The 12,282-nt window shown below is 33.3% G+C and overlaps 1 protein-coding gene across 11 annotated transcripts in view; it reads left to right on the top strand.

The window, feature by feature from the left end:
- The first annotated feature begins 566 nt into the window (after positions 1 to 566).
- The window catches only part of LOC143244706 (uncharacterized), a 90,437-nt gene continuing 78,721 nt past the window's right edge, over positions 567 to 12,282 (top strand). For 7 of the 11 annotated variants that reach the window (XR_013025283.1, XM_076489830.1, XM_076489827.1 and 4 more), the window contains exons 1-2: positions 568 to 1,082; positions 2,549 to 3,744. Coding sequence is in view for 9 of the 11 variants with exons in the window: in XM_076489830.1 (XP_076345945.1) it covers positions 2,617 to 3,744 (1,128 nt within the window). In the remaining 2 variants the exon portion in view is untranslated. Of the gene's footprint in view, positions 1,083 to 2,548; positions 3,745 to 12,282 lie in introns of all 11 variants that reach the window. The other 4 variants (XM_076489826.1, XM_076489832.1, XM_076489835.1 and 1 more) reach the window with 2 other exon arrangements.

Here is a 12,282-nt window from a genome sequence, read left to right as displayed (position 1 = left end):
GGCTCTGCCAGCTTGGTAATCTAGTCCGCGTCTTTTGATACTCTCTTCATTAGAAACAGCGGCATGTTAGTTGAGTAAGTGATCATGAACTGTTCGCGTAATAGATCTACTAGCCCCATCAAAACTATTTTTCAATTTGATTTTGCCAGTTCATGTTATAACGTATTGCCACATATATACCACAAACTACAATACAGTTTCTCTGTTGTCAATTTGACTTATTGTGGGTTAGAATCCCCTTCGCACTAAACATGCTCGCTGTTTTAGCATTGGAGACTTTATAATGTGGCGGTCAACCCACTATTCGTTGGTAAAAAAGTAGCTCAAGTGTTGACAGTGGGTGGTGATGACTAGCTGCCTTCCTTCTAGTCTTACACTGCAAAATTAAGGACGGCTAGCGCAGATAGCCCTCGAGTAGCTTTGCGCGAAATTCAAAAACAAAAAAACAAATAAATTTGTTTACTTTAGCAATGAAATAAGTATAATTAATAACTCTCGTCGCAATAAACTAACTGGCAATGTTGGTTCAAAGAAATCCCACAAGCGGGGCGAAGGGAAATAAGACATACCTGAATACCACCGTTGGGAGGAGTTGACATACTGATAATGAAGTTTACCAGCTCTTCACCTTAAATTAAATCCATATCATGTTTTAAAAGAAAAAAGAAAGAAAGGATTTTTGTGTAGATTATTTGTTATCTTTTAAAAATTTATAAATATGTGTCGACCTGTCGTAAACTTACTAGGATTATTATCCAGTGTGTATACATTAATGAAGTTTGAGTAATTTTGGTTTCTATATTCAGTGTAAAGTATCCGAGTGTAGGTCAGTCTCGTCTATGGATGATAAGTTATACAAGTTTAATTGTAGGCATTTTGTACTCATAGGCCGAACTTTATTCAGCTGTTAATATTAGTGTCTTAACTGAGTACAATACTTTTATAAGGTGCAAGTTCATTTTGCAAAAGTGGCGAAGATAGATAGGATGGACGTTATGTGTGCTAACGATGTACACTACTTTTATGTTTTGGCCAGTTCAGTAATAGTTGGACTTAAAACTTGAACCTGAGTCCAGACGCAGGTAAGATTTGTGTTGTGAAAGTATTCAAAAGAATGGTTATTGTTTAGTTTTAATAATTAATTCTCAATTTCAGTTCAAACATTAATACAATGAGACAACAGTACTACTAAAGAGTAACTAAGTTTAGCAGTTTGACAGTAATTCAGGTCATGATTTGGTGTTTGACATGACAATGATGTAATACTAATTATATGAATAAAAGCTATTATTAATACTACTATTTGCTTGTTCTAGTTGTAGTAGTAAATGCTAATAAGCGAAGTTGTAAGCAAACATTTAAAAGTTCCATTTAAAATGTAGTATAATTGAAGTTTTAAGTACTAGAATTTAAAAAGAAAAAAGAAAATTTATTAGAATTTTCATAGTTGCTCATAGAAGCACAACTGAGCTTCAGACTGAATCAATAGTATAATCTCAACACATGAAATAGGAGTAATAAAGCCAGAAAAGAAAAATCTAACTTTATAAATTATTGCAAAATATGTTTAATAATACAACACTTACAAACTGTAATTCATCATAACTCACAATTCTTGAGTTTCATACAACATCTAACTTAAAACTACAGATTTTTGAGCAATTAGCTTGTGCAGTTTTATGCATTCTTTTATTTGCTACAAGATTATGAGAATACGATTTTTTGCGGGATGGTTATTGATTGTTGATGAAACACCTGACTGACTTATTTATGTAGAGTGACAGACTAATTTACATAAGACCATAGCAAGTGTTATTTACATATGCCAGTCATTTAACTTGTATAACTCTACCTGGTATGATAAACATCAGCACTGCTAAGTGTAAGTCTTAACAAGGTGGTTGCCATTGTATATAAACAAACTTGAGAAATAACTCAACTAAAGTCTAACCATAGAGGAAAATGTATTTTAAATATAAATATAATAATGGTTGAAAGAAATGAAGGAATATCACCTCATAAGGTGTTTGTATGTTTAGTGATTTAAGATAAAATTAGATAAACTTGGAGTACTTGTCTGTTTTAAAGTGTGATAATTACCAACAGTAATACTGTACTGAAGGCTATAGTGGTTTTTAGTTTTATTCTGTCATTAAATGTTTATTGTATTTGTTTAAAAGTAGTATTTCATACATGAACATTATAATTTTAAATTAATGGTTATATTCATATTCATATCAATCTGTTAGAGATAATTAGAAAAATTATATTATAATCACATGAATAATACATTGATTTTTGGTATTCTGCTATTCACATGTTTTTGATGTGTTCGTTATGAATAATTCACATTTATTTCTGTACCACTTTTCAATTATATCATCGTATTGGGTGTTTATGCCAAAAATAAAATACTTAGCAGACATACAAATTTTTGACACGTATTGTTGAACATGTATTTCAGTATTTATAGAGAAGTATTTTTTTTAATAATGCTTTTATTAGTTAAGTTATTTTTCTAATATAATTTGATTTCTCCATATTTCAGCTGGAATTCAATAGTTTATCACTCAGTTTCTGTTAGCCAACTCGCACATTGGCAATTTAAACAGTAAGATGACAGAAGTTTCATTAGCTGAAGGCCAACAACAAACATTATGTTCTACTACTATCAAGAGTGGAGTAAGATTTTCACCAGTTATTCTAGTCCCAAGTTCAAGCCATCTAGTAAAATCTTCTTTGGGAGCTGGTATTCAGTATGTAGTCACAAGCAATCCTGATGATGTTCTGGAATTCAGAATGGAGAATGAACCAAAAATGGTGAAAGATTCACAGTCTTGCACAGATGTTAAATATCACAGTACACACATTTTTCAAACTCCGGATGAGGCTCTGGAACTTGATGACCATATGGTTTCTGTTCGAGAGATTACTAAAGCTTCAAGTCCTACAGAATTATTTGCAATACAGGAAAGTAATGACATGCATCCAGATTTAAAAAAAGATGTCAGTTTATCTAGATTTCATATCTCAATTGAAAAAACAATTAACTTAAGAAAAGATCAAAGCATAAATGTTAATTTGGAACGATTGTGTGATTCTCCTTTCTTACATAGTAATAGTTTCCCATGTATTTCTGGAAATGTATCAACAAGTGTTATAGGTGGAGAGTCAGAAAAGTGCCAAAGCTTAGGACATATGTCAGAAGAAGGAGAACAGTATTTGGTCTCTTCCCTTTCAGATCATGCCGCTTCTCTCTGTTCTAAATCAAAAGTATTAGATTTGAGTAGGACTTTCTCTAATGAACCATCACTTAAAGATGCAAGAGAAGATGAAAAGGAAACAAGTAAAGAATTTTCTCATTATGATAATACATTGGAGAGAAAAAGTTATGACTGCTTAAAGCTGTTTGATAACAATACTGCAAAGGAAGATCTAACAGTAGCCAGTTCTGAGAAAGAACATCATCATAATGTTGCTTTTCAAAATAATGAGATATATCAGAGCACAGTTATGTCTGCATGTAGAAATGTAGAAGTAGAGAATCAAAATGCAGTTGAGTCAGTGGAGAAAGTTACTAGTAATGGAAGCACTAATATACAGATTAATTCTACTTCTGTGTCAGAAGTTACTTTTCCTTTAAATGTTATTGGAAGCAGCTTGTTTCCTCTTCTTCCAACTGAAACTGTTTTGTTACATAATTTTGCTGTCATTCCTGAAACAGCAACTAGTATTGAACTTGAGGTTAGTATAAAGTAATATTTATATAATGTTGATATTTCTGGAACCACTTGTTTATTTTGTTTAGTTCAAGAACACTAATTCCAAAAAAGAACTAAGACTAAAACAATTTATGATAACTTAAATCTTTCTGGTGTTAATACCACCATTAATAATTTTCCTTTCTGAGGTTATGATTTTCTGTGTTTTGTCTTGGAGATTTGCATGCCACTAGTCTTTAGGCAACTCCATCTCATCTCATGAGTTTTCTTGTGAATTGTGCTACTGCATCATGCCATTATTATACAGGAAATTCCCTCCATGAATAGAATAATCACTCAATTTATTTGCACACTAACTTCCTCTGTGCTTTTGTATTTGTGAATTTTCATTTTTTTCCCTTGGCACTGAACATATCAAACATGTTTTTCTTTGTTAATTTAGTGAGATTTGTGCTGTTTATGGAAGTTGCTTCCATTTTCTTTCTTCATGTAATGTCTTCTCATATATGTGTGAATGACTAATTTCCTCACACAGGTTATGTAACAAAAGTATGACTCAATGAAGCATGTTTTTTGTGCCATTGTGATCAAGGTAGTAGTTTTTCTCATGCAGCCAAGACTGTAATTTACTGTCTCTTCTTCAGGTATTCCTTCCACTTATTTGTGGAGAATGAGGAGGATGAATTTGATTGTTCCTTCACTTGGTCAGACTTTGGGAACTTCTCTCCCTGTAGTAAAGAAACTTTAAAAACTTTCTCACATATTGGGACTTGTTTTCTCAGGTATGCATAATTTTTCTTATCCCCTAGTTTTTACTTCCAACCCTAATCCATTTTGTTTACTATTTCTGGACAATTTTTTTTAATATAATTTATCTGCTGTTTTTGTTCTTGATTTAGTCATTCTGCATCCCATTTCACAATTCTCATGTTTGTTATCCTTGCCTGTTTGAGAAATATGGACTGTTTGGTATTGGTTTTATCTTCCAGTGCCTAATACTTCTGGTTTTCCCTGATCTTTTTACCACATTTCTTTGCCTCTCCCCTGTATCCCTTACGTCTGAGGCACTCCACCTTGGGAAGGGAAGGGATACTCAATAATCCCAAATTCAGCTTCATTCTCTTCTTCTATTTGCCCTTTACCTAGCCAATTTCTTTGCCTTGAAGTTTTGTGTTAATCCTTATTTTATTACATCACAAGCTGAGGCTGCCTGTTTAGAAATCATTGCTTCAGTATGTTGTTCCCACCCTTGTTTGATTCTTTGGCCTGAGTGGTTCTCCTGTATCACCTGTATGGGTGGCTAGACCAATCTATATCTCCATCTGTGTTCTGTTACATTCAGCTAAAACAGATCTACATCTCTTCAGCTATGTTCCCCCCAAGTTGTAAGAGAGAATTTGTTGATGGGAGTTCTACATCTGCCAAATAGACCTAGGACAAATCCTTTCTCCATATTTGTGCAATCAAACTTTCAGCATATTGTCACCATGATACAATTATTACCACTTCTAGTGGTTCATTTTGTTACATTTCATTTCAGAGATTCCTAAATTAATATCCATGGTGAAATTCAATCCAGAATCCCCTTGCTTTCACCCTCTAGATCTTTCTTATTGGGCATTCTCAACAGGTTGATTTTTGCACCTGCCATATACTATGTGCTTTGAATTGGGATAAGGACTGCCTTTCTTGACTGGACTATGTTTTGCTCACAGATGGTCTTTTCTCCTTTAGTTTTCCATGGGGGTTCATTCTTGGAGGCTCCACTCATTATTGCCTTGCCAAATCTCTAGATCTGCTATTGCTCCTTTTGGCCTTTGTATCCAGGTGCAGTGGGATGAATTGGGTCTGTCCTTGGATAACATTGCTGTATCAACTGGTCAGCTCATTCCACCATGGCTTCTTACAGTCCTCAAATGTGATCTATCTTTAAGTCATCTGAGAAAAGCAGACACTCACGATTGGAAATACTCTGTTATTTGCTATTCCTATTTATACAGATGGTTCAAAATCAGGTAACTATGTAGGCTCTGCCATGGTTTGTTGTGGTTCAGTGGTTGCTCACAGAATCCCCTCTACAGCTTCTGTGTTCACTGCTGAACTGTATGCCATTTCTCTTGCATTGGACCACATAGAAACTAAGCAGTACTCAAACTGCACTATTTATACTGACTTGCTTAGTTCTCTACTGGCCCTGGAATTACTTCATGTCAGTTCACACTCTGTTCTCACAGATTTTCAAAACTGATTGGCCCATGTCTCTTTAACATCTACTTCCATCCAATTTTTCTGAATGCCGGGTCATGTTGGTATTTGCAGGAATGAGCTCGCCGATACTGCAGCTAAATCTATCTGCTCTGGCACTATCACCACTGTGCCTGTCCCATGCATGGACTATGGCCTTGTATTCAAGGCTTGTCTTTGTGCCAGCTGACAGTTAACTTGGAGTGAGCAACAAGAAAACAAGCTTTTCCAAATAAAAACCCTATATTGGACTTTGGCCATTTTGCATCTGTAGGGATCAGAAAGAGGAAGTTGTTCTAACTAGACTGCATTGGTCACAGTTTTTTATTTCATCATTTTTTTTATCTTGAACTGATGCACCAATGTGTAGTCTGTGTAACACTCAGGTCACAATAAGTCACATTTTACTTTCTTGCTGTCATTACGACTCTCAAGGATGGCACCATTTTAAACATGTTCTGTCCCAAGGTTTGTCATAACATTAGACAGTGTTATTGGTGATGATGACATTGTCCACCTTGGAAATGTTTTTAGTTTTTTAAAGGCCATTAATCTTTTTAATGCCATTTAAGTTTTTTAATTTATACATTAGACCTTTTTTTAATGTGATTTACTTTTAAGAATCACAGTCCATCTAGTTTGATTTGAAATTAGAAAATGGTCATAACATCAAATAACTTGAAACCAGGACTGGAAAGGCCAACTTCAGGTGACTGATGCTGCTGTTTGACTACCTGTTAGTCATCCTGGCAAGTTATTATTAAAATTTTGCTATGAGTCTTTTAAAACTTTTATTGCTTTACTTTTTGGAAATGGCCATAATGTCAAATAACTTGGAACCAGGACTGGAAAGGCCAACTTTGGGGGACTGAGGGTGATTTTTGTACTTACCCGTTAGTCTTCCTGGCGAGTTATGATAATTACAATTATGCCACAGAAAGTCCTTTACAACTTGTATTACTGTATTTTTCTCATAACATTGAAGACTAGATGTATACATTGGTTTTATGCTATTTATGTTTTTTAAAACTTTGTTTCACCTAAATTTCTTTTTATGAATTTTACTAAATTTAATTTTAACTTTTTACTGGATGTTTAGTGAAGATAGTCTAGCTGCTTTTTGCCATAAAACACCAAATGAACCAACCAAATTTCATGTTTCCTTTCTTCTGATCATCTTTTCTCTATTCCTCATCCATGGATGTTGCTAGTTCTGGTATTATACTTTGCTTATAATGGTCATCACCTTTTTGTGTTTTACCATGGGTTTTGACCTTGACTAATGACACTCTTTATCTTGTACTGTCCTTCAAGCTGACATAATTTTTATTCCATCTTCTGTGCTACTTGACAATGTAACCTTCACTTCCCATGCTAACTATACAATGTTGCTTCAACATCTTTCAATCAAAAGATCTTGTCATTCCCACTTCATGTTTGGAGTTGTTCAGCCTATTGCCAATTGGATCAGACTTTAAAATCTGGTGTTCATTTTCTTTCCTGTTCTTGGTATCCTATCAGCTGGGCCATCTATTTGTGGGAGGTATATAGCTCTCAGTGAAAGTTCATTCGTTGCCACCTTCCTCATGATCATTCTACCATCAGACATCTCCCTTTCTTTTATGCATTTGTTTGAAATAATTCAGCTGTTTCCATCATTGCTGGTTATTGTTAATCTGAAGATGACCTAAGAAGGTTGAACTGTTGTTCTGTACTTTAGTATAATTGAAGTTTTAATTCTCATATCAGCCATCTTTAGAATACATTTGCCACTTGTAACTTCTAACAGTATTCTCTTCAGAAAAATTCTTCTCACTCTCACCTGTGGTTACTGTCATTCAGATCTTTATGCTAGTGAAACATTCTGTACCCTTTTCCATTTTTCTTGTATTCTTATTTATCTAGATTACTCCTGCTCCCATAAGTCTTCAGCTGCTTGGGTAGGAGACTTCTTCCTTTCTTTTATTTCACTCTTCTGTGATTGTTGGGACTTGGACAGACATTTTGTTCTGTTTATGCTGCTTGTATCTTACATTTTTTGGAATTTCCACCTTCAACTTTACATTCCCTGGGATTTTTGTTTCTCCAGGAACAAATCTTCCACTTAGGTAGGGTCCACCAATTTTTTTTGTATGGTCTTTACCTCGGTGGGTGTAGTTGTTTACAGATAGTCTGCATTTCATGCCATCATATTTGTTACCTCTCTCATTCTCTTACTGTTTGTTTCCAATAGCTGCTAGATTAATTTTTTCAAGCTGGCATGTGACTACCTCACATCACTTCATCACCCATTCTTTTCACCATCTGGCTGTCTTATCTCCTGCTTCTGTTTGCCATCTTATTGTCAACCCACTGTCTTTTAGGTATATGAGTACATTCCATTTTGGTTTGTGGCATTTGCTTTCAGGATTCTGTTAGATTCTGCATTGAGCTCATGACATCTGCTCTTGCTCACTGTTTAGATCAAGTGTTTCAAAAGACCACTTTAGGTATCCTTGTAGTATTTTTGATATCTAGCAACTGTAAAATCTTGATCATACTTGTTCTATGTACTATCATGGAAAAAAAACAGACCAGTAAATGGTCTTCCTGCTTTTGTAACTCTTGCTTGCTGGCTTTTTAAAAATAAGTTTACATGGTAACCTGTTGTACTGTCTCCAGTAAAAGACTGTTTTGGATGAAACAAGTCTGATGGAGATCTGGATGTCATCAGTCTCTCCATCTTGAATTTTCCTGCTTTTTTATTTATGTGGAGCATGAGAAACATTTACCACTTATCAGTTCCTAGCTGCTGGGGTGAAGAAACATGGAGAACCCTCACTGATTGGGAGCAGAAAGCTGTGGCTAGAACAAAGGGTGCCAATCAATAGGGAGTTGGGCAGTGGTGACACAGTCAGTGTCATGCATGTCACCCTTCATATAATTATATTAACATGCCAAAAGCATTTCTTACAATACTAAGCCCTCCTCCTTCAGTCTGCATTGGTTCAATTAAGTTGAGACAAGCATGTTACAAGATTGTGGTCTCCTCCTACCAGTTTAATTAGGTATTTTTTTAAAGGCTAATGGCATAAAAATCTCTAAGGCAGACAGACTCATGGAGAAGATAACTTTTTATGTGAAAAAATGTTTATTTATAATACATTTTCAGGTAGGTAAAATGCTAACTTTTGATCCATCTATTTTGTAACTGATGCATAAAATGCCATTTAGAGGAACTTTTGAATGTTTTTAAGATTTTTTTAAAAGTTTACAGTAGTGTCATCAGTGATATATATATTGAGTCTGCTTGTTGAGATAAAACCTACATGAAATATATGATTTTAAGCCCACTTTTTTAGTTACCAGTTTGTTAATTCCCATCTTAATCTTCTGTAAGGAGCTGGGCACCTGTTACTGACAATAACTAATAATATTCCAATTTAATCACACTTTTGAAAATAAAACTTTTATTTCTTTGACCATGGCTTGTGTCCACCAAAGGAGAGCAATCATATTATAACTTTTGATAACATATGTGTATCTTCATGAAATTTCACAGGCTACCAATCAATGTTGCAAGGCACTTTTACAAAAAAATGTTAGATTTTTATATTTAAGTACTAAGATCTTTTAATTAAAGATGTGCTTGTGAAATGTTTTTTCTTTTATTATTTTGACTATATAATGTGGAAAGTAATTTTGATTTTCAGACTAAAAATACTTTTATTTACCTGAAGATTTTCAAATTTCCGATATTTTGGAATACACGTATTCCATCTTCAGAGAAATCTAAAAATTGCAATATAAAGATAATTATTAACTAAAATTTAATGTGATATTGTAACTACTAGTTTACTTAGTTATTGTTTACTTGATTCTGCATGTACAAGATCTAAAAAATATTTTTATTATTAGTTTTACATGTGCATTTTTGAATTTTTTGGAAAAAAATTATAAATTACTCCTTCCACAAAATTTCACTGTAATTTATCAGGCTTTCTAACAAAGTTGTATTTGAGTCTAAAAATCTCATTTTTAATCAGTGTCTTGCTTTGACATCATTCTTCAAACTTGCAGTGGAAAGCATGGCTTTACTTCCATAAACACAATAAAGACTAGCAGAAATATGTAGCTCAAAATGAGCACTTTTGATTAGTTATAAACATGTAAGTGAGAGAAGTAGTTGTAGGTGAATACATATTCCAAAAAAAAAAAAAAAAGAGGGAGGAGGAGCCACTGTAGTGGATTTGCTGAACATGGTATCTCAGCAAACGCAAAAGGTAGAAGGTTCAGTATTAGTAATTTGAGCTTGTAATTCATAAGAAACTATAGATATATTGTGGGCATTATAATATGTAATCTGAAAGAAATCAGAAGACAACAGTGATGCACAAAAATCAACATTTAGCAATCTTTATATTTAGTTTTAAAATAAGAAATTAAATTATGTTATAATACTCTAATTTGAATTATAAACTATAGTTAGGTACCATATTTATTGAATACATTCATAAAAAAATGGTTTAATGAAATTTTGAATGTAAGTCTACAAACATGCCCCCTGACCTCTCCTTACCTGTGGCAGTGGGGTTAACTTGTACTTGGCTTATTTTTTTCCAAATTCTAAACTTGTTTTCTTGTCCCATTGTTTTTAAGATACTATAAAAAAATGAATCACTAAATGCAGTACACCAACTGTGGCATAGTTAATGACCTATATGAGGAAATTATAACATCTATAAACTTGTATTTGATATTTGTGTTGATGCAACCTGAAATAATATTTGCCATACTACCAATAACAATATGGTGCTTGGATGTCTTAAAGACTAATCAAACAGAACACCAAGATTCTCTTCTGCCATAATACTTTTAAGGTTATTTCCATCAGAAATAAACTTATTTTAAATTATAATAGCTCACATGCATTTTCTTGCATCTGTTGTAGTTAAAAAAATTATCTGCCTTTTATTTCCCAAACTCACCAAGTAATTCAGATGTTTTTGTAAAGCAGTAGTATCTTACAGACATGGATAAAAAGACCTTGATATTACCAGCAAATTAAAATAATTTGTTCATTACTAGCTGGGGTACCCATCTCCTGGATGGAAGTAATGAAATTTCATGATTAATAAAAGGTTATCTTAGGATATGAATAGTTGCTTCCCTTATATGTTATTATAAAAAATGCACATAAAACTGCAAAACACAAGATATGAAACTGCAAATTTGCACGTCTCCACATGGACCTAATAAACCTTCAATTTGGTGAAAATTCATCTACAGGGGTTGAAATAGTGGTAAAAAACACCAATACAATCTGCAGAATAAAAACTGAAAATTTGTTTCTTCCCTTAGATCAATTGACGTCCATAGGTGAAGTAGTGGTAAAAGTTAAAACTTGGAAGTTTGTATCTATCCCCTCTGCATGGACCTAATGAACATCCATACCAATTTAGTGAAGATCCATCTAAATCCTGCAAAGTAGTTCATTAGTCATACAAAAGACAGTACCATTATATTTGTATAGATTCCTTCATCTATGTCATTGTAAATGAAAAAGAGAAAAGATCTTAGCACTGAACCCTGAGGTACTCCACAGAAAGTTTAAATAAAGAAATATTGGTATTCAATACCCCCTTTTTGTGAACAGAGAAGTGAAGAAATAATTTAAAAACATGGCTATCTCAATTTTTCTTCAACAAAAAACACTATCAATCAACATTTCAGCAATTTACTTGCTTGTAATATACTTTAAAAAAATTCTGATGTGATCAATAAGTTGTTTTTCATTAGCCCATTCCTTAATAACTAATTTTGTTTTTAACCATCCCTGTAGCTCTTAAATGGTTCTGTAACTTTTCTATCCTGCCAGTTTTTTTTAAACTTATGATATTTATCCCAGATTTTCTTCTACATTAGGAGCCAGAATTTAGTTTTTGGTTTAAATATCCACAAAAATTGCAAATCCACTTATACAGTGATGACTGTTTCTCTAATGTTTCCCACTTCTTATCACATTCTAATTGGAGGTGAACTTTAAAATGACATACCATCCATTTGGCTTTCTAACCATGAGGAATTGAAAATCATCCTGAATCATTTCAAGAAGTATCTCTTCCTAATGGTATTCTTCTTTTTATTATTATTGTTTTTGTAATTACAGCTGAGCAATTAAGTTCATCAATCAGCACAATTAGTTATCTGATTATCAATGAGCATTAAGTGCATTGATTAGTGTCATGTAAAATAATCAATAAATTGAATTTAGTGTTCCAGGTTATATTGCATTTTAATATTTCAGCTGATGATTAAATTATCACCAAATTTCAGT

Source organism: Tachypleus tridentatus, chromosome 2 (genome assembly GCF_004210375.1).
Source record: "Tachypleus tridentatus isolate NWPU-2018 chromosome 2, ASM421037v1, whole genome shotgun sequence".
Classification (NCBI taxonomy): domain Eukaryota; kingdom Metazoa; phylum Arthropoda; class Merostomata; order Xiphosura; family Limulidae; genus Tachypleus; species Tachypleus tridentatus.
This window is presented reverse-complemented; position numbering and strand designations above follow the sequence as displayed.